General features: G+C 41.0%; 1 protein-coding gene across 1 annotated transcript in view; it reads left to right on the forward strand.

Annotated features, from left to right (window-relative positions):
- Window positions 1–24,146, forward strand: part of LOC126297690 (protein MON2 homolog) — a 224,139-nt gene that overhangs the window by 19,763 nt on the left and 180,230 nt on the right. The window contains exon 2 of the mRNA XM_049988806.1: window positions 6,362–6,493. Within this exon, the coding sequence (XP_049844763.1) occupies window positions 6,362–6,493 (132 nt within the window). The remainder of the gene's footprint in view (window positions 1–6,361; window positions 6,494–24,146) is intronic.

Raw genomic sequence — 24,146 nt, forward strand, 5'->3', positions numbered from 1 at the left:
AAGTTCTAATTTATTCATAAAGAATACAGATCACCCTAACTGCGTAGTAATTGTACCTACAGAATAGCCAAGCCCATTACAGAGACGGTGACTGATTTCCACCCTTCTGGCTGCCTGATAGAACTTTCCAGCACTTTGCTGCCCACACTAGCACCCTACGTCAGAGTCCCGCGGTCGCTGCCTAAACGCTCATCGGCGACTATCTCCAACTGTTTGCCTGCAGCCCGCCCTCAGCCCAAGTCGGCTGCTACTCACGCTGACTACCGTCGCTGCCTAAACCCGAGAGAGAGAGAGAGAGAGAGAGAGAGAGAGAGAGAGAGAGAGAGAGAGAGCGGCGTGCCTCCGAGTTTTGTTAGCTCTTCCCCTTCGACCCCGCCAGCGCTTGGCATGACGTAGCGTCGAGTGCAACTTTTCCTTATTAGGGATTGTTTTAGTATTAACTTCAGTACTTTTCTTCAGAAGCTGGGTGGAGGGGTAGAGGGGCCTCTCCCTATATGGTCACGCACTGCGTCCTGAGCCCTTCATTGGCTCCTCATGACGTAGTGCGGTCCCCACCTAGGGCCCTCTTTCTTTCTCTCTCCGCTCCCAGACTTCTCCCTCTAGCCAAGAGTGTTGATACTGCAAGTTATTGTTTATTAAGGGACCTGCCCAGAGCGCCCTGTTTATCTTAATAGCTGAGTCTGCTTCCTTGCTTATCACGCGCAGCTGCCTGGCCGCTTGGACCGCCGCCTCGGCTATCTGGCTGCGTCGTTATCTTTTGTGACCCCTCTGACACGCCTGGCGTCCCCTGTTAACTCTATCTCCCCGTATGATTTCTGGTGTATTGTCTGAGAACAACTGCATTTAGACTTGGCTTTTCTGCGGTTACAACACTGCTAATATGTGGGCAAGTGTGGCTATGAGGCTGCATCTAAACCCTGTTTAATATACTGTAAACCTTTGAAGGTAACAAATAGTTCAACAATTGCTAGCTTCATTAATTATGGACTTAGGTACTTTGGCCAGATGGCGTGAAAGAAGAGATGGTCCTGTTGATGTACAGGTACAGCTCCACGCGTGTTGAAAGTGGGGAAATTGCTTAATGTATTTTATCCCACCTTAGTGCATTTTACATGTGCAGCTCATGCATTGCAATGAGTGGCAGGGACAGAGACGCACAAATATCCAGAAGTAAATACCCTGATACAAGCAACAAGGGAGGTTTTCTTGAAATGTCCTCATCATGTACCATGCTACAATCAGCAGCTCCACGATGTACCTCTGCCTCCAGAGCCAGTGATAACAGGGTGGACAACATGGATTCAGTTGTGTTTTTCTGTAGTAACCCCATTGCCCATATAAAGTCAATGATGCAGAATGTTTCTTGTGATGCTGCAGTGTCTCTGAGTGAATCCTTGTCAGCATTCAACAATTCTAATGTCCTCAGTTCAATTTCGTAGATCGCAAGCCACTTTAACTGGCTTCCCAACAGTATCAAGAAATCAGACACTTCAATTTGCCGCTCCAAGAGGCTGTGGGAATAATGGAAGCTGCAGTTCAGAAGGTCAGTGTTGTATCAAGTGAAGTGGGTGTTGCAGTTTCCAGCAAACTGCAATGTGCGCTGAATAAGAACCCTGGGTACTCAAATCTTGTGGGTTTTATCTTCGTTATTTAATGATAAAATTGTAGAACCCTCTGAGAATATTATTCCTAGTACAATCTCGTCATATAAATACACAACATAGACATCGTGCAAAGTTGAGTGATCTTTCTCTCATCATAAAACATACTGTCAGACAGAACATTTGGAAAAGTATATTATAATTAATTGTGCATCCTGTTCCATTGTGACTGAAATCCTTGAATAGGAGGCACTTGTACTTCAATACTTTGTAGCAGAACTACTGATTAAGAATTCACATAGATATTTGACTAGCCTACGTGTGAACTTATATTTTCCAGACAAAAATTGGGATTGTACATATAATTGTCTCATTACATATTTATTTACAAATTTCACCAGTTTCGGTTGCTTATTTGTGTACATGTTATTTAATTTGATATTACTTAAAATCCAGGCTCTAGTCAGGTGTTTAGCTGAGTGGAATGAACTTATCCATCTCCTGTAGTAATGGTTAATGGTTTACTTAAGTTATGACACAGGTAATATTTTCTGTGGGATACATTAAGCAATCATGAGTGATACTCCAACTTGTTTTAAGAGTACATAGAAAGTCTCATAACTTTAGTGATGTTACACATGCCAAGAGATGAAAGTCTTACTAAAGTTATTGATTCAGTTTTCTGCTCATTTCAGTGTGCATATTGATAGGCAGTTGAATTGAGTGTATCTCTTATAAGGAGCAGTCAAATGAAAATTATAAAGATGGGGAAAAAGTAAGTAAACTTTTTATTATTTCAAAAGTAATTGCCATAATTGTTGATACATTTATTACACTATAATACAATTCTGTCAGTGCCTTCATAGAAGAATTTTTGTGGTTGCCTACAGATTCTTGATTGTACCACAGCTGAAGCAAATTGACGGCAACAAATTCCTTTCTTTAGTGCTCCAAAACTATGGAAATCTCACGGGGAGAAATCGGGACTGTATCGAGGATGTCAAAGGGCCCACATGTTGCTGAGGTTGTTTCGACTATGGTGCGCAGAAGTTTCACTTGGAAGTCCGTACATATCCTCCCTACAGTCTCAATCTCTCCTAGTGAAATTTCCATATTTTTTTGGGAATTCATGGCTGTCTATTTGCTTTGGATGAACAGATGCAAACCTCTATACACTCATGGTTTCATGGGCAACTGCAGACATTTTTCCACATAGGCATTGCAAGCTTGTGTTATAGTGGGATAAATGTATCAACAGTTATGGTGATTATTTTTAAAATAATACACAGTTTACTTACTTTTTTCCGTATGTCTCATCTTCATTTGACTGCCCCTTATAGATTTTCTACAAGATGTTTTTTATTTTTCCTGAGAAATTTTTGTCTGCACATTTCCATATTTTGTTGGTGAAAGTGTCAAAGTGATGTGTACTAGGCATTGTGTAACCAAGTTGGGGGCAGGTGGGAGGGGGGGGTGTGTACATTGTATTGACATAAAAGTATTTGCACATTTCTTCCATGAATTAGAGTAGAGGCTTAATTTAAGTACTTGAATTGAGTGAATGAAACATACCTCTGCAAAACTGGTCAATGAAACAACAAATTCATCTCAGATCACCAAGTTTTGGAAATCAAGGAGAAATAAAAAGAACCAGCAGATGGAGGAGGAGGAGAAGAAGAAGAAGAAAGCTGTGTGTCTCATTGTGATTGAGTTACACACCAAAGTTATCTGTGATAAAAGTACAGCATCATCCCGAAGGTTTATAACACTGTGTATGGAACAGACATCTTGTGGAAGTTTTGGAATTACTTATGAAGCTCAAATGAAGTTTTCTCACTGCAGGTCTGCAAAAACTGCTAAGATCACATCTTGTGTGTACATAGTGCACTATATTAACTGAATAAATGCAAACTCAAGATTTTTTTTTTTTACTTTTTTACTGCATCAGCTGTTAAGAAAGGTATCAAAGTCATGATGGACCGTGTTAATGGAAATGCAGGCAAGTGCCATGAACACAAAGATTCAAAGCTGATTCACACAGAAGAATCTAGGAAAACTATGAATCACATAAAATTAAGTAGATAGACATTATATGATATGATCCTTATTTGTATCCCATCCCTCTCCACCACAAAATAAAATTGGTATCAAGAACTTAGTTACAGTTCTGAAAACTGTCTTCAGCTTCCGTCAACTAAGAGAGCTGAAGTCTGTGTATCCACCTATGCACAATTAATTAATACATGTTGGGCAAAATAATGGCTTAGCATCTCCACAAAAACAATAATCAGAGTGAGTTATATATGATTTTCCTGATGCAAGAACTGTGTCAAATGAAAATTAAAATGGAAGATATCAGTGAAAATTATCACAGCACTCATAATCAGGTAATCAAAATCATGTCTTACTTATGACATGAAATTTCATGCACAGTGACAAATCAGTGCACAAAATCTTTTTCAAAACAGCTCAAACTTGGCTATTACGCATTTGCTTTAGGGCATGATTCAGCATATATGGCACCCATTGTGACAAAGGTTTGTGATAGCAGTTCTTCATGTAAATGTAGTATACTCTGTTTTCTGATATGCATACACTGCCAACTATTTTGTTCACCTTTCATCACATATTGTCCAGTACTGTATTGCAAATTTTCAGTGTTTTAATCTGTGCTTGCAGTCTTGACATATTCTTCATGTGGATTGTCTGCTAAAGAAATTTGAACTTCAAGTTTGTGTCAGAAGGAATTTAGCAGATTTCAGATACAGCTCCACAAACTCTGGATGTATTTCTGTCAGCAGTCAGCTGTCAAAGATATAGAATTGTAAGATGACATGGTATTCCAGTTTATTGATTTAGAAGTGTGTGTAACAAAGTTATTCCACAGATTAATTTTACACTAGTCTTATATTCTTAAGTGCCAGCATAACAAAGATAATGTCACTGATGTCAACATCATCTCTGTACTAGACTGAGAAATATTCTCTTTCCCTTGGCGAGGGAGTTTAGCAGTAGTGACTGTGTGGGAACTGATGTAGGTGTAAAGTGAACAGTGAAAACAATATTTTGCAACTATTACAGCTACTTTCATCCATGAAGCTATAAATGAGCGGGTTAGTTAAAAGTCAATTTCACCATCACCAGAGTTTACAGTTGCCACTGATAAAAGTGAAAGAACTTTGGATTTAATGTTGTCCTAAGCTTGCAATTTTTGTTCAGTTATTGTTGTTATCCAGTTCAGTAATGAATGATGAGGCACTTAAAAGGAATTGAAAAAGGTCACTGTAAACTTTTAAAATGGAATTAGATTGATAGTTTTAGGAGGAGGAATTCTTGATCCCTAATAACTATACGCACTACAGCAGTTATAAAATTGTTCATTCCATATACTGTTCATGGCAGGTCTTAGAGGAGACAGTCGACTGCCACCTACTCTAGACATTTGAATTCTGTAAACTTCGTAGTCTTTGCAGTGTGTGTTCAGGAGACTGGATTCCAACTTTGCAAATTTCACCAAGCTCTTGGTGATTATGCAGTAAGTTTTCTTACACTTAATATTCTCTGATAGTCAGATTTTATTTGAAGAATGTCTGTATTTATTCGTTACGTACTGATACTTATCGGCACCTCAGATGTTGATTACATGTTTTTCTTCCTTGTGATGTGCAAAGTCAGAACTGAAGAGGAGGAGAAATAATCTCAAAAAAGTAATTAAAGTGAGAATATTTATTGAATCACTGACAGCTGCTGGGTTTTAGAGGGATGTAGAATTAAGGGACTACTGCCCACTTCTAAGAGAATGTGGCGTGACAAGAATGCGTCAGTGAGTCAGGCAGGCATTGTGATGTGGTCTAGAGCAGAATAGTACACATCATTTTGGAAACATTTACGTGAAGACAATTACATCAACATTGTGACTGAATTGGTGAGGTTTGAGCAACATAGATATATTAAATTCGTACACCTTCATTGTTCTAATACTTATGGAATGGAATAAGTTATATTATTAATGTGGCTGTGCATCGATTCAGTAGATTCTGTACAAATAGTGTGATACTGGTAGTGTTTATGCAATTGCGCAATATGATTTTTTTTACTTGATACACATTTCATTAAGTTCATAAACTACCAACAGTGTAGTGTTCTCATCTGTTTCCTGATTACAGTGGAGGTGTGATGTCTGCATACACATTTTACTAGAATATTTCTCTTTGGCACTGGTGCTGCAAATAAAGAATAAGGGGAAATCGGAGACCACAAATGGTGCACTATGAAACCTAACATTGACAATGGATACAGTAGTAAGGCAGTATTTTTTTTCACAGCCAGTAATACATTCCTTCACCAATTGCAGAATGGAATGGAGATAGGGAAAGTACTATGGCATTGCTCCCAAACTCATCCCTCTCAGGTATTCTTGTGAGCTGCCTTCTGTATGTTAATTGTTATAAATAACTGTGGATGTTAAGGGAAAGTAAGCAGAAATGTAAATTACAAAGAGAGAAATACCAGGACCAGATCAATTAGGGCTAGGATGTCCATGACCTGTAGGTTCAGACTACATTCTGTTTTTATAATTGGGGACTATGTGCAAGAAATGTCACATTTTCTGCTCCTGTTCTTTTTTTTTAATTTGTAATTATGAGAATTTTAATCTTTTATGTAATTGAAATTAATTGTAATATTTATTTGTATTATGTATTGGTATTAAATACTGTTTGTATGGAAAACACGTAATGAGAACAACATGTCTGTTACAGTCATGTGAAGAAGGCATTGCAAAGCTCCGTAATGCTGCTGCACATCCTCAGACACCAGTTTACTATGTCGTGAACCAAATACTCTATCCACTGGTTCAGGGATGTGAGACCAAGGACCCAAAAATTGTGAAGGTAGGTGTTTTTAGTGTTGTTTTTCCTCTCATCCTCTCTGTTCAAATTTATGTATTTTATAAATATATTCGTCAGCCATTTCAGGCAACACACTTGATAATGTGAAGTGTATTAGTCTCAAGTTTACTAGTCAATTGTTACTAGCAGTGTGATATCAGCTTAGGTACGCATCACTGCTCTTCAGTAATATCAGGGTACAAGCGAAGTACCTCTGCTAATCATTGTTCTGACACCACTTGTGTAAACTTTGAAACTGGTAATTTCACTGCCACTAGAGTAACAGCTGTCTGTGTACACACATGCTTCAGTGACACAGAGTTTGTCATGCAGTATATAAATATTTACTGAAAAAAGTCTAATGATGAAGTAATGATTCTTAGATGTAAAAATACAAAACTGATTGTACATGAACTCATCAGATTATGCTGGTAGATACGCAAAATCTTTCACTAAGTAGAAGCTGTCTGCTGCCAGTGAGAGTACATGTGATACTCGTGGAAAAATGTAATTTTCAGAAGGAAGTTGCAGTTGTCATTCTAGAGATGTAGGGGAAGGGCACCAGATAAAAGTTTAGTATGAGGGCAGAGCCTCCTCTCACAGCGACACAAATAATTCTCCTTCATGAAGATTCCATGAGATGTCCTGAGGCTTATTTAACCTTTCTTTACTGCAGCGACATTCATGTATCGTGCAGTACCTGGTGGTGGTTAATGCTAGAGTAGGTTTCTTCCTAGCCCATTGCAAATGCTCTGTCGTGATGGCAATTCTGGGCTCTTGCAGACTAAGGAACGGTACCTATATCTCATAAAGCTTCGTGGCTATGGTAAACAGATGGGTCATACATACCGTCACATTCTACAGTGCCATTGGATATGTAGTATCCATCATTCTGTGATTGCTATACATGGAGCTAGAGATGTTCCTCAGCATTCAGCTGTAATGTCTGCACTAACAATAAACATGAGGTAGTCAGTTATTGTTTACAGAAGTCACAAAATCACCTGCACTGTTTACTTTGGAACCATTTGCAGAGGGCAATTCTGACCACACCCACAAATGCTCCCAATGTTGAGAGAAACAATGAATACCTTGCGGAATTTGATCAGGTCAGGCTGAGTATCGGGGTTGGTGGGGTGGTGAGGTTTATCTTCCAACAGGTGAATTCTGGGGGAGCCTTCATCTGCATTCCGGCACAACCTATATACTTTTACCTCTCTTTAAATTATTTCTCATCTCTGGCATCAATAATGCTCTCAGTGCATTGATTTTACCACTCCTGCATACTGTCACAACTCAATCAAATTTCTAGCTGATGTCACTAACTACAGGTGAACACTCTCAAGTAAGTGCCTCTCTGTTTAGTCCGTTAACCCCAGTCAACCCAATTTGTGGTGCATAGATCATTTTAATCTATACAGAGCACATTTTTTGGGATGTTAGGACTTCTATGTTTACTGCTATATCATTTAAATGTTGTATTTTAAACAATGGGAAATCAGGATGGAATAACAACACTAGGGAAGGGATAGATTGCTACTCATCACATAATAGACCTGTTGCCTTGCAGACAGGAACAGTGAAAGACTGCTAAAATAATTAATCTCTTGGACAAAGTCCTTTTTCCAAAATAGAAAACACATACGCATTTACACAAGCATAACTCACATACAGATTTTATTGTAAACCTATTATTATAACTACTGATGTGCAACAATATTTTTTTCATGGTGTCAGTGTAACATTATTCAAAGGCAGTCACTTTTCAACATAGTCACTGTTGTAAACAATGCAAACTTGTCGTCATTTAATTAATTCAGAGTTTAATGTCTGAAGGAAAAAAACTTCAGATTTACTGCATAATTCTTCAGACACCCTTTTGAGATAATTATGAGGTTTTCAAACATTGCGGGCTCTTGGGTTAGGTCAGACAGATATGCAGGGTGTGGTAGACATTCAAAACAAAAATCCCTAATGTTTTATGCTATTAATTTAGCTTATTGCATCCTGTTATTATACGAGGGCAAATCAGAAAGTCTTTGCCCCTATTTCTTAGTAGCCAAAGTAAGGTACATACAGATAATGACAAATATACATCCTGTTCTGCGTACCTTACACTATTTTTCCTCTTAGCCACACACCGGGTCACACATTTGTCCCATTGCAGCACTAAATTTGAGCTGCTCCTGTGGTAGAATTCATCTGGCTGACTGTGGAACCACCAACGGATTGCTGTCTTGGCTTCATCATTACTTATGAATTGCTATCCTGCCAGGAGCTTCTTCAGCACTCCAAAAACATGGAAATCACCAGGACTGAGGTCTGGACTGCGTAGTGGGTGGTCTAGAATCTCCCAGTGAAATGCCTGGAGCTTTTCGGCAGTTCCGACTGCCACATGTGGTCTCGCATTGTTGTGGAGCAGTATCACATTGTCCACATCAAGAATCCTTCTAGCCTTCAGCAGATGGCAGCCCTCAGACATGACAGTGTGAAACAATAACTTTCAGCATACATGGCTGCATCTTGTGGCATGAAATCCAGCAGGAGCGGTCCATGGCTATCCCAGGCCTGTAAAATCACTTTCCCAACAGATGGCGTTGAATGGAACTTTTTAACAGGCACACCCAGATGTTTCCCCACTATACTCTGCTGTTTGGATTCCAGCTTGAAATGCAGTATCCATGTTTCATCAAGGGTACCAATGTGAATCCAGGAAACTTTCATTCCCCTTGGAATACCATTCCAGATGGTTCAGTGAAGACATCATTCACTTGCATTTCATCATGGTATCAAATTGCTTAGACACCCACCGACATGAAACCTCCCAGTACCCTAAGGACCCATGAATGATGTTGTAAGCACTCGTATACAATATGTCAAGCTCCTGGGAAATGGCCGTGATGTGCACACGCCAATCTGCTTTCACCATTGCATCCATGTGGGTAATGTTGTTGTCACTGAGTGACCATTCATTATCATGCAAGACTTCATGGCCTTTGTCAAACTAGCTCCACCATCCCCTCGCAGTTGTCAAAGCGAGACAGTTTTCTCCATATGTGGGCTCCATCAGCATGTAGATCTCGATGGATGTTCATCCCTTGCTCCATAGAAAACGAATTGCACTTGGTTGCTCTAATGGTGTGAAGCACTGCCACCAAAAAGTGACAGCAGTGCCATGCGGCGGAGCTACCAGCAAATAAGGCCTGTCTGAACCAAGAAAGGTCCAACACTGGTAATGGATATGTTGACTCAACAATTACAACTGTAATTTGACTAAAAAGTAGGGCAAAAACTTTGATTTGTCCTCATACCACCATATGCTGGTACTCTGAAAACTGTATTGGGTTTGATGTAACTGAAGGATCCAAACATTCATCAAGCAGATAACTAAATGATTTACTTTTTCCTATTTGTGCGTCCTGTTTATGAAGTGTTCCACAGTTACACTTTGCAATCCCAAAAAGGCATCACTATTTTCCAGTGGAAGAAGCTGTGCAGATTTTCTTGGACTTTTCCAAAGATGAAAATAACCATTCCTGGCTTTTTTCATTTTGTTACTGGCTGAAAGTTATCTGTACATAATATTCATTCACTTCCGTCGCTGAAGGTTGTATCAATGTTTCACTGAGATCCATGTATCATTCTTTCATTTCAGGTTTAAGTTAAACAGAAAGTTTTGGTCCTGCTGCGTGTTCTGCATGTTATGATGTACACAACCGTTATTAACATTAACTCCTAAAGTAGAATTTCATTGAGATTGTGATGTCTTTCACAGAATGTGAGGTATCATGGAAAAGTTGGTACCTCATGACGGCATCACAAATGAAGATATTCGCTGCCAAACACAGCACTGAATTAGAGACGTAGACATTGACATACCCCGAACTGTTCCCTTTTGCTGCTGTAGCTGGAAAGTTATTTATGTCCAAGTGCAGTGCATCTCTCTGTGTAATTGCCCAGTCTCTGTGCAATCAGTGACCACTTGTAATCATTTCTTATAATGACCAAAATAAAAGAAAAACCTGTCTGCATTCCATGTCACAACAGTACCAGAAAATGTGACGAACTTGGTAAAGATTGTGCAATGTATGAAACACTGATAGAATGTGAAATAGCTAGAATAAACTATGGACCGTTCTAAAATAACACCAAAGGGGAGTGACCAACAACTCTATGTGAGATCTGTGTAAATCAAATAATGGAAGACACACTATAAGGATACGGGAGCATTTGTCCCTATCAACAGCAGCCAGGAATTGGTGTTGTGCCATAGCTTGGCATAAGCAACTTGTCTTACACAGTGAAGGAGAGCAGTGTCACATTTTGAGAGCATTCCAGCACCAATCAGTATGGGGTTTGTGAAGGAGCAGTGTGAATTTCATAGATGACAAGATACTACAGAGGAGATTAGAGACAGCAATTGCAAAGGAACTTAGGTGATAGTTCTTTAAATGGATAATGATGCACGCTAATATGTGTTGTATGATAAATGAACTTGAGCTACAGCAGTTTTGTGTAAGTGAAGTTGAACATTCAGGCAGCTTAAACACAGATGGTAGGACTCATAATGAGTTACCCACAAGACAAATAGGCAGGCTCACACCAGATGAGGTTCACGAACTTTATTCCAAGGAAAGACCATGTGGGGGAACATTGCATCCACTCCTCGGATTGCAAGGGCTACTGATGGAGAGAAATGTTCCTGCTGCAGTAATGCCTGCAATGAGGGACTTCCTTACATTGTAGCTGTCCAACCTGGTGTTGTAGCTTCCTGAATCTCCTGCCAGAGTCTATGATAAAGACACTGATGAATATGATGGTATTGCTACCGCACGTCCTGTAGCACTAGATGCCCATGCAGCACCGTCATCTGCATATTCCCCTCCCCCTCCGCCGCATTCCCTGTGGTAGCACTGGAGGGCATAAAAATCTCAAAAAATGAAGTTTAGTGAAAATCAGATCTTATTTAATATGAAAACTCTTTCTAATATTTTGAACCTTGCCAAAAATCATACTTGAAAGCATTCAGACAGACTTTACAAGAATTTATAACTTAAGGTGCAGTTAAGTTGATTAGAGTTTTTCAGTGTGCTGCAGTTTGCCCCTAGACATGTTATATGAGTTGGGCATCCTAAAGTGAAATCTGTTTCATATTTCATAACTGGGGCATAAGAAAGGTTTCTTTGGGAGGAATGCTTTACCAACAGAGGTTAAACAATTATGTGACCTCCTTTGGCAGCTGTTCACAAGAATAAATGTACCAGTCAGCATCAAGCAACATATTGTGATTTTATTAAAGCATACGGACGTTTACACTCTGACCCAGTCTCTCCTCTCCAAAGTGATTTGTTCACACTCAGTACATGCGGAATGATAAAGATATTACAGTTTAATGCTGTGTGAAGTAACTGTCTCCGACTGAATACGAAAACTAACCAAAGAGTTCAGTTTTCATACAGTCTGCAGCAACTGTACTGTATAAGCAATAGGCTCCCACGTTTTCCTGCAGATATGTTAACAATTACTGGCCATGATGAGACAATGTAAGCCAATGTCATTAAAAGTGGGGAAAGTTCAGAAGACCAAGGTGGCACAGCAGTGTGGCAAGCTTTACCAAGGTCACTGCAAAAGTGAAGGATGTGCAGAAAGTGTGGATTTTAGTAGGCATATATGAATGCAGTACTCGCATCCTATCAGATCTTATATATGACGGACATGTCGGAAATAAGTTTTGTCTCTGTTTTTGAAAGAGAAGCTGGTACACCAGGTGATACAAATAAATGCCTTATGAATCCACATGCATTGTCGGTTCAGGAATTGAAGAGACATCAGAGGAGGAGGAATGATAAATGTACTGAGTGCCAAGGAAGAGTGTGTAGCAGCAGACCTGTGTGCCAGATGCAAACCAGTGTTGAGGTGGAGCAGGCTGTGTGACAATTCATTGCATCACGGGGCACAGAGTTTTATCAGACTAGGCTCTTCAAACTGATTGTAAATTATGACAAAGGTCTCAGGGTTGGGTGTTGGTTGTGACTATACCGAAAAAACAATGTGGGGTGTATAGTTCATGGTGCCATGGTGTATTTGTTTTTGGCAATAAAGTTTCCATGTCAAAAACAGTGACAAAACTTAGTTTCGAAATGCCCCTCATAGATAAGCTCAGGGCAGTAGCTATCTGTGGATGAATTGTATGTCTCCTTGAGGCAACAGTTATGAATGCAAAATCCACTCTGTGACAGAATAGATAAGCTCATGGATGAGATACTAAGAGGACGTAATACAGGAGATGGACTTCATTGTTTCAAAGCTAGAGGGTTTGCCAAATACATTTGAGGGACGAGCAGATGTTGCCACTAATATAGTTGTCAGTTTAGCAGACTGGATGAAAGCAGCTAAGATTAATTGCTAGCAAGTGCTCTAGCACCTGTCATCCAGTGAGCATTATGCAGTTGTCACCAAAGACGAAAATGGCAACAATAGATTATGACAAACAGAAGAGCATGATTCTCTATGTCAGGTATCAGAAAAGCAATTTGGAGTGGCTTAATTGCCTACATTACATCATTTCCAGTGGAATCACTTCTAATCCATGTAGACTTAGGTGTGCAGCTTCTAACTGAACCCTTGCAGAGAGCAAAGGACATTGATGTTCCCAAGAAAAAGATAAATTGTCAGGCTGAAGTCCTGGGGAACTGGACCTTCCCGTATTGTAATGAAGGGTAAGGTCAAAAAGAAGAGCTTATCAACACACTTTCAACCAGAGTGCACTGTGAATGTCCATGAGTACAGGGCAGTTAAAATGTGTTAAAAAACATTGTTATAGGAAACTGAAAGAATATATCGGGGAGAAGTTTCTTATAAGGCAACTAGAATTTGACATATGAAGAAGATCGTGTACATTGTTGACTGAAAAGGTTAAGGGACCTACTGTCATGTCCATAATTTGTAGGGAGGCTGGATCAGTAATTGTTGGGTTACGGGAGTCAGCTGAACTTCCTGATAACACGAAAACACACTTAGAAAAACATGTAGGCATTTGAAATGAACTTTATAATGAATGTGGCAATAAGGTGTTGGTGTTACCTTTTACTCAGGAAAATGTTGCTATTGCAATTTTCAAGCTGAAAACTGGAAAGGCACCAGATTTTGATGGCATCTACATTGTCGTGCAAATGATCAGTCCACTGGAGTGCCTTATTTGACAATTTTTGTAAATGAAACTTTGCGAAGATGTGGTATACCACTGATTTGGGAAGAACTGAGGCAGTAGTGGTTAAAAATAGATTGCGTAAAGATGCAGCAACACTGACAAACTACAAACCCATTTTCTTGTTAAATACCTTGGCCGAGGTTTAGGAGCATCTGCTTTGCGACCAGTTGTAGGTACATGGGAGCTCTTGGTGCTGAACCAATGCCAGTATGGGTTCAGAACATGGAAACCTGTAGATTATGTGGTTAACAGAGCTCTTCATATCTTCAGTGGCTTGCTATGTCTGCATGTTTTGGAGATCTCTGTGTCCTTAAATGTCTATACAAGAGTGTTGTTGATTATTTCAGTGGACAAACCATCCAATGACTTCTGGGGCAGAACAAGGTAATAAAAAAAGATTACCAAAGGCTGTGTCAAAAGCTCAATGAATGACCCATTGTTCTGGGAACTTAGCATTGAACTCCACTTCTGTCTTTTAGATAGGAAAGAAAATGTTGAAGGTGGTGCTGCATATACGGATGACATCCTAGTAGCTGTGTCTGCTGGCTCCAGAGCGAGACTTAAGTAAAACATAAATGATGTGCTTGTTCAGATGCAGTGGTGGTGCAAAGTTGACAAATTGGCTGTAGCCATTCATAAAACCACTGATATGCTTATAAAGGGAAGAATTTCTCTCACCAGGATCCTTCCCTGAGGCCCGATGGACCCGTATAAAATACAGCACTGTTTGCAGCCATTCTTCTAGATGAGAAAAGGAACTTACTAGAAGTGGTCGGAATTGTGGATAAGATTACCCGTGATGGCACTGCCAACTGTCAATTACCATTGTATGTTGTGTACTCATATCGTGACGCTACCTTCAGTGCTAACGTGGGCTTTGCTACCAGTGTCTTGGTGCAGTGTCTTCAACTGGAGAGCTAGCGAACGATACTGCAACAAATATAGTGAAGCATACTACTGAGGCTCACCTGTTCCTTACACGCTACACCTGTTGAGGATTTACTGGTGATTCTTGAAATATGAAAGTAATGCCACTATATCCAAACAGTGGTTAGTTCAGTCAACTAAGGAAAATTAGGGGAAAAAATTCATGTAGTCTCAAATTTTTGTACAGTGGTAGGGGGAGGGCCATGAACAACATTCTAATAATCCCCACCAGCAGGGTGTGGGTGTGAGTGTGGGGTGGATTTAAAGACCACTATGTTTGTTTTGTTTTATTTGTTTGTTTTAATAACTTGAGAAGCATGGATTCTTGTGGAAATGTTTCCTGGCACAAAAGTAAACTAAATCAGATTTCCTACAAGAAAGGTCCTATCCACTGTTTCACTAGGACTAGGAGTTTCCACATTGCAGGGAACGGAAGAATTGCAGATTATTAAAAATTGTGTTTTAGTGGTATAAAATTACTGTTTACTGTTAAACGAAATGGATTAAGAACAAATAGTAATTACTTGAGCATGTTTAATGGCTGTAGAATCTTATTAAGGCATGAATTATGTTCTGTGGGTGTAATACAGTTGATGGCTGGGGATTGGAGGGGAGGTGCGGGGGTAGAAGTGCGAGGGATTGTTGGTTGCCAGATTGTTGTCATGTAATTCCCCCCTTCATAGATCTGCAAATTGAAGAATGAGCAGCTGATTCCTTGCTCTGTCTATCCCACAGTATGACCAGAAGCAACTGCAGGGTGTTTCACAAAGTTGTACCAACCTGCCGCAGTGTAGCTTATAATATGCTGACGATGCAGTGCACACACATGCTCGGGGTTGTTTATTTTCCATAAAGTTTGTTAACACTGTGTGGTATAAAGGTGTGAGTATATGAGCTACTAATAACACTAAAGCAAGAAATGCATATGGACAGACTCTGCACACTGTACTACACTGCTGCAGGGGAAATTGATTCTTAGTCATACTGTACAGCTGGTGGTGCATTCATCCAGGAAAGGCAACTTCCCACACCACAAGTGTTGCTCAGTTTTTAGTTCACAGACAGACTATCCCTCACCAGTATTTCCTGTTTACTTCTCTTGACAGAGCTCATTTATATATAATAGTTATTTTCAGTTGCGTCCATATCTGCAGTTGCTAAGTGATGTTTTATGTAAAATATTTTCCTATAAACAATGAATGAGAAGTATTTATTCTCAGTGTGTGATGCCAGTGACGTATGTAGTGTTGGTGGGAAAGAGAGAGAATTGTTAAATGTGGCACCTTGCTGCTGTCATTGACAGCACATTGTACAGCCGTGTGTTTATGTTGTACTCACTTTGTGGCGAATTAATGAATGACCAGAAAGTTACTGCACTTATCCCATGATTAATTGTGTTACTGGTAGAATGCATAAATCTCATGCATTCAGGAACTCCTGGCACTACTAGAGTGAGCTGCACTGAATGGAGGCACTTTCCACACAGTGACAGTATATCTTACAAGCTGGTGGGAGTTGTAATGTTCAAAACTAGAACAGTGATCTGCTGTAAGGCATTGCTTGTCTTACACTGAATTATCTGAAGTTCCATAACAGCTAGGTGACCTACTTGTGTTGCAGAGGGAGACAGTTTAAGCCTCTGGAACTCTTCAGATGTTGGGAGAGTTGAGGCCGGGGCGGTGAATTTCATATCCCTCAGGCTAGGAAATATATTCCAGCCAATGGGAGTGGAGACGATGAAATCAACATTGTTGAATACATATTGACAGCATGTCATATGTGGGACAGGCTCTTCAGTGTTGTAGGCATTTGAGAGGTCCAGCTGTTGAGCTTTTTTTTTTTTTTCATAAAAACTCACTTCACAACTGCAAATATGTACTCAGTTAATAAACTGACAATAACTCCACTGTACAATCAGGAGCTAAGACAAGTTACTTTGTCTACCTACATAGGATACTTGAACAGGAAATACTGAGAAGGTAGCCTGCCTGTGAACTAAATGTCAGCATTGTCTGTGGGGGAGAAAGTTACCTTTCCCAGAAGAATGCTAAAGTTGTAGTACAGGATGACTGAGAATCAATTTCCCCTGTAGCAGTGTAGAACAGTGTGCAAAGTTCTACATACAGCTGTCAATATGTGTTTCATGCATTAATATTATCGGTAACTATTCCATGCAGTATTACCGGACTTTGTAGAAGTTGCTTCTTGTGACATAGTGGGACAGATAGAGTAGGGAATCAACTGCTCGCTCTTCAGTTTGTGGACCTATCAAGGAGGGAAGTGACCGAACATCCGGTGATCTCTTTCACTCACGCTTCTATCCCCCCACCCCCAACCCCTCAGTCCTGTTACACCAGAAAATAATTTATTCTTTAATGTGGCTCTTCTGCACTTGGACATACCCCACATGTTTAATATTTGTTCTTAACCCACTTCATTGAACAATAAACATTAATTTTATACCACTAAAGCACGATTTTTTGATAATTGTGATTTCTCCATCTCCTGCACTGTGTTAACTATTAGTCCTAATGAACAAATGGATCAGACCTTTCCTGTAGGAAATTTGGTATAGATTAATTTTCTACTGGACAACTTTTTTGCCAGAATCTACAGTTTTTGTGTTATTTAAATAAACCTAAAAAAGTGATCTTTAAATGAACCCCCATGCCGTGCTTACATGCCAGTAGTTGCCCACCCCCCACTGCCACTGTACAAAAATTTGCACTACGTGATATTTTCCTCTGTTTGGCCTTTTTTGGTCTTTGTTGATGGGCTTAATGTAGAAGACTAACCAGAAATTGTACTTCTCTAACAGTGAATGATGAACACAAATAAAACTTCCCCAGGGGGCTCACATCCCTTTCATGTGTATGTGTTTAGCCACTATGATGCCTGAGGCCTTACAGCAGCATTTCCCTTTCTGTGCTGCAAGTATATCCTTTTATTCTTCTTCTTTCTTCTCTGCATTTCCATTGGATGGTCTTTTGGTACCAATTATGCCTCGACCTGGTTTGTAATTTTGGATACTCATTTTCTTCCCTACTGACATTCTACAACTTTTCATTCTTAACTACACTGAGGGAAAAAAACCACAACACCAAAAAATAATTAATGTAGAGTGATAAAATTTTGGGAATACATTTCTCTAGGTAACCCATTTAAATGACTAACATTTCATGATCACAGGTTAATATAAATGTGAAATAAGACATTCCAAATGTGAAATGTTGGTGCATTAATAACAGGTGTAATCACCAGAAAGTTGAACGCAAGCATACAGATGTGCATACATTGTGTTTTAGTGGTGCTGGATGTCAATTTGTCGACTGGAGTTAAATGCCTGTTGCACTTGGTTGGTCAATACAGGGACAGTTAATGATGGTTGTGGATGACACTGGAGTTGGAGTTCGATGATGTCTCGTATGTGCTTGATTGGAGACAGATTTGGTGATCCAGTAAGCCAAAGCAAAATGTTGACACACTGTACAGCATGTGGGGCTACAACAGTGATATGTGGGTGAGGTTTACACTGTTAACCACTGGAATGGTGTTCTTTATTGGCAGCACAACAGTTAGAATACAGATTTTCAGTCAAGGTGCACGAGAAAACCGTGAGAGTGTTCTTGCTATCATACAAAATTGCACCCCAGACCATGACTCCAGGTGTAGGTTCAAGTGTGTGTAGCACAGAGACGAGTTAGTTGCAGGCCCTCAACTGGCCTCCTCCGAACCAGCACAAAACCATCACTGGCACTGAGGCAGAACCAGCTTTCATGAGCAAACAAAACAGACCTCCACCCTGGCATCCAGTGAGCTCTTGCTTGACACCACTGAAGTCGCAAATGATGGTGGTTTGAGGTGGATGCTACAGGGCATCTGGTTTGGAGCTATCCTTGAAGTAGCCAATTTTTGTAACAATTCATTGTGTTACTGTGGTGTCAATTTTATACCATTAAAACACTATTTTTATTAATTGTGATTTCTCCATTCCGTGCAGTGCAGAAACTGTTAGTCCCAATGAAAAAATGAATCGGACCTTTCCTGCAGATGCAGTATGATGTGCCAGAGCAATACGCTGAACACGATGATCTTTCCTCTTGTTAGTTCTACATGGCTGTCTGGAGCCCAGTCTTCTTGCAGCCATACACTCTTGTGACCACCTCTGCCTACTATCATGTACAGTGGTTGCATTCCTGCCAAGTTTTTATCCACTATCACAAAAGGAACTTCTAGCTTCTTGTAGCCCTATTATGACACCATTAAAACTCGGTGAGGTGTTGATAATGGTGTCTTAGTTGTCTTAAAGACATTCTTGACTTGTCCAAACTCAAAGATAACTAACACTCACAATTGTTACAGTTTCTATTTAAAGCAAACCTGATTTGCATCCTCATGGTGGTGCTACTAATGTCACTCTGCGACTGCTGAGAAATTTGAAAAGATATTATCTTTCTGTCATAAAAACTTTTGTTTATGTTGCACATCAACTTGTTGGCGTTATGATTTCTCCCTCCCCCTCCCATCAGTGTATATACTCCTGTTGTTGGGTTTGACTTGCTACTCATTTTCCACATTTTACAGAAGTATGGATAGTGCAGCGAAGATCTTACAGTGTGATGAATATTCCACTTCTTGTACCTTCTTTCTTTGCTTGCTTCTGGGCATCACTTTACTGGCCAGGTAACAGTTGCTGTGCCTGAGTGGCACCCATGGGGAGAACCCCCATTCATAGTGTGAGGTACCACGGCGAAAGATTTGTGCATGAAGTGAATTAAACTTTCTCCCACTGGTGGCCCCAAGCCCCAGCAATCTGTTCAGATGCGAAAGATTAGTATAAATCAGAGAGATGTGACCCCACAATGTTTCCTTCCCTGGCTATGCTGTGGGAACAGTAACAAGTTGAATGTCTGGGAGTGAAATATTTCACCCAATACTTGGTCTATACTTGGATTGATAGGGTGCTTTTATTGAAACAAAACCATTACTTTTTGTCGAAAAGACTGAAGACAAGTTTGGATGAATTGAGTCTCTGGGGAAAATTCAAAATAGTTCATTACTAATTAAAACTTCCTCTGCAGCCCAGGCATATGATCATCTAGATGACGTGCCTGTGACCATTCCCCCTCATTAAATTTTGAACATGGTCCAAGGAATTATCTTCCATAGTGATCTTTCACTCCAAACACATGAGGAATTCCGGACTAATCTTCAGTGGCAAACCATAAATTTATCAGATGTGTATAAAAAGGGTCCAAGGATAATTGTACAATAAAAGTTATTTTATCGTAACCTTTGAAGGTAATGTCCTCCAGGAGCAAATTAAGGTCATGGTGTATGGGTGTGATGTGTGACCATATGTCCGACTGCTTATGAGGTGTTCCAGATGTTTGAGCATTGGCCAGATGTCATCCCTCTGCACAGCAGACCCAAAATGGAGCATCTGTGGACAATCACTCCATGAAGGTAGTGCTTGTGGACAACCACCTTTCTGTGTCAACTGTGCAGAACATCAACTTCCACATTCATCAGTTTGCCCAGTTTTTGAGAAGGAACAGAAGACCTAGGGATACAAATCTGTTGACCAATTGTCCTCTACTGAGGCGTGGAAGAAATATGAATGCATACAGCCTGTTGATATGACAGTCAATTATGCTAACATTTAGACCCCCCCCCCCCCCCCCAAAAAAAAAAAAAGACAAAATCTCCCACTACTCTCCTCTTCCACAGTAAAGGAGATCCGACACCAAACAATGCATGAAGGAGCCATGGCCTCTAGGTCCCTGGGCTGTCCAATCTTTATCTGTCACTTCACTCAATGCTGATAGCCCCTACAGGAACCTTGCCCTTCAAAGGTTGAAGAAGAAGAAGAAGAAGAAGAAGAAGAAGACTACTCCGGTGCCCTGCGGTCACCAGATCCACCTACACAGTTGGATTCTGAGCTGATGTTTGTGGATGTGGGTCAATTCTCAGTGGTGAAAGGCTATGATTATATGGTGTCATGGCCCTCCTGTCCACTTCACGTCTAACCTAGCTACCTTTCATATGATCATTCAGTGGAATTATAATGGGTACTGCTGTTACCTGCCAGAACTAGAATATCTTATTTCTTCCTCTTCTGCAGATTGCATTGCTCTCTTAGCAGTTCACTTCACTGGTGACTGTTCTTCAAAACTCTGTGTTTATCATGCATTCTGTCGGAACTGCGCCAGTCCCGAGGTGGCAGCTGGAGGGGTCTGTACTTTGGCCTGTACAGATGTCATTGGCGAATGGATTTCCTTTTGTACCTTGTTGGAGGCAGTGGTGGTGTGGGTGCAAATGACCTTGGCAATTACTCTTTGCAACATTTACCTACTTCCAGGCAGGCCATTTATGTTAATTTGACCATATCAATCCAGCATCTTTTCCCCTCTTTTCTCTAGCTTGAGGACTTTCAGTGCACACCACCCCCTGTGGGGAAGCACCACTGTAGGGATATTCTAATTGACAAGCTTCTCAAAGACCATGATCTGTGCCACCTCAGTGATGGTTCTCCTACCCAGTTCAGTGCTGACCTTGGCATCTTTTCACCTATCAATCTAACAGTCTCTTCCCCTAATCTTGTAGCTTAGCTACATTGGTTACTTTATGATGGGATTTGTGACAATTGCCACTTTCTGGCGATCCTTTCATTTCCGTGTCATCACCAAATGAAAAGACAACCACGTTGGGCATTTCACAGAGCCAACTGGCCTTTGTATGCCTATGCTATTACATTTGCCACCTCCCTGTCATATCGTATTGATGAGGTTGTGGAAGGCGTCACCTCCACTGCTGGAACTGCTATTCCCCTTCCTACAGTTTGCCCACTCTTAGTTGGCAAATCAAACCCATTAAGAAGGAATGCTGGGAGTGCTATGTCTCCTTTATTTTGGGTGTGGGCCAAGGTCCATGGTCTTACGGGTCGCCAGTGTTCAGCAGCTGTTTCAGCTTTTGTCTTACAGAGTGGACTTTTTACCAATTCACTTCACTGGTTCCTACAGAACATCTTGCGACCAACTTTGTGACAGCATTGGTGTCCTCTTCCTATCCCGCTACCTTTTACTGCAGAAGTGACAAATTGAAGAGGTCCCATTATGTTTCACTCCTACTAGGCTGATTCTTATAATGAACCCTTCACTGTCGGGGAACTACTTCAGGCTCTTATCTCAACCTATGATGAGCCTCAGGTCTGATTCAGTTCACAATCAGATGATGCAACACTTGAATGTTCCCCAAAGGCAACATCTTCTCTGGGTCTTAAGATGTCTTTGTCTCCAAAGTGCCTTCGTCTCACACTGGCAAGATAGCATAGTTGTCCTAATTCTTAAGTGAGGCAAAGACCCAACATCTCTCGACAGTTACTGTCTGGTTAGCCTCACCAACATACTCTGTAAGCTGCTTGAAAGGCTGATTGTCCACAGATTATGCTGGGTTCTTAAATCTTGGGGGGCCCCCTTGTCCCCCTATAAGTGTAGTTTCTGGGAGGCGTGACCCACGACTGACCATTTGTTTAGGTTGGAAACAGCAATTCAGCAGGCTTTTTCTAAGTGCCAGTACCTTGTGGCAGTCTTCTTTTTTTCCCCCTGCATAAGACATATGACACCACTTGGAGTCATCACATTTTACTCACCCTCCGCGACTGGAGCTTTTGAAGCCACCTACCAATTTTTATTCATCAGTTTTCATCCTGCTGGTTGCTCTGGAATGGAATCAGGACTTCACTCAGCTCCCCATGGGTCCAAGAGAACGGCATCCCACAAGGCTATGTGTTGAGTTTCACTCTTTCCCTCACTGCCATTAATGGGTTAGTGATGTCTGTTGGACTGCTGATAGCCCTTGAATTGTTTGTTGATGATTTTTGCATTTGTTACAGCTCCCACACAGTAGCATCTGCTGAAGATCAGCTCCATGGTGCCACCCGAAGGGCCTCTGTGTGGGCTGTTTCCCATGGTTGCCAATTCTCTCCCTCAAAATGTGGGTCATGCATTTCTGCTGTAATACCACAGTCCATCCGGACCCAAGGCTCTACCTAGGTACACAGCATTAGATGTTGTAGCATAGGCCCATATCTGGGGCCTCTATATCCTGGCTGCCCCACGTTTATCACCTGAAGACTAGCAGCATGTGGAAGCTTAATGTGCTATGCTTTCTTGCCCACACATTTTGTGTTATGGATCATGCTACTCTACTCCATGTTTACCAGGCCCTGGTGCATCCTGACTGGAGTATGGTTGCCAGGTTTATGGCTCAGTGGCTCCTTCAGTTTTAAAACTGCTAGACCCAGTCTACCATTGTGACGTGTATCTGGCCACAGGTGCCTCTCGGACTAGTCCCATAGACGGTCTCCTTGCTGAAGAGGGGATCTTCCCCTTCAGATTCAGCGGTACCAGCTCTTACTCTCTTATTCAATCGCCTGGTCATCGCATGTGTCCCATTCCCTTTACATACGAAGGGTGTCATCGTCCTGATAGCCGCCCTTAGGTGGAACTACCAGTTGGAATCTGCCACTCTTCCCTCTGCCAAGATCTCCATCTCTGCTTCCTGGATTATGCTCTTCATGTTTTCTCATGCACTTCCCCTTGGATGGTGCCAAGGCCACAGACTAGGACAGATTTTTTTCCAAGGTCCTATAGTCATGGTCGCCCCCATGACCATTTGGCATCTGTTATGTCCAGTTCTTCAAGAGACTCATGGTGATATCATCTTTTCCACTGATGTCTCTAAAACTGTGGATTAGTTGGGCTATGTTTTTACATTTCCTGCCTGTGTGGAACACCATTTATTGCTGGGAATGTGTAGTATGTTTATGGCAGAGCTGACAGCCGGCAGCAAAGCCCTCCATTTTACTAAACGCACCTCCCTTGACTGTTTTCTAATATGTACTGATGCAGAGGCTATTGACCAATGCTGTTCTTGCCACCCTTCGGTATCATCTATTCATGAACTTCTCACTGACCTTTGCTATGCTGCCTGCTTAGTTGTATTTCTCAGAGTCCCAAGTTATGCACCTGTCCCAGGGAATGAACTGGTTGATCGTTTGGTTAGAGGAGCACTTACTGCCTGTTCACTTTGCCGACATGCGGTGCAGATTTGCAGGTGCACATAAGGTCTCTGCTCACTCGGAGGTAGAAAGGCATGTTGTGGGGTACTACTCCATCTAATAAACTCATCACAATCAAGGAGACTACTGCAGCATGGTTCCCTTCCTTTTGCTTCCATGGAAGCAATCCACAGTCCTATGCTATCTCCGCATTGGTCATACCAGGTTAACCCATTGCTTTCTTTTGTGTAATGGGCCACCCTCCACTAGCTCGTATGTTGATGGATGCTTGGGGGCCTTCTTTTTACCATTCATGCTAAATATGGACTTCTGGCATCATTGCCTTTAATATTGGCAGATGATTCATGTATAGTTGAACTGGTTCTTATTTTTCTCCATGAAAGTGGTTTTTATTCTCAGTTATAAGGTTTTAATCTAGCACTGGAGCAGGGCAAGAG

Source organism: Schistocerca gregaria, chromosome X, assembly GCF_023897955.1.
Source record: "Schistocerca gregaria isolate iqSchGreg1 chromosome X, iqSchGreg1.2, whole genome shotgun sequence".
NCBI lineage: Eukaryota > Metazoa > Arthropoda > Insecta > Orthoptera > Acrididae > Schistocerca > Schistocerca gregaria.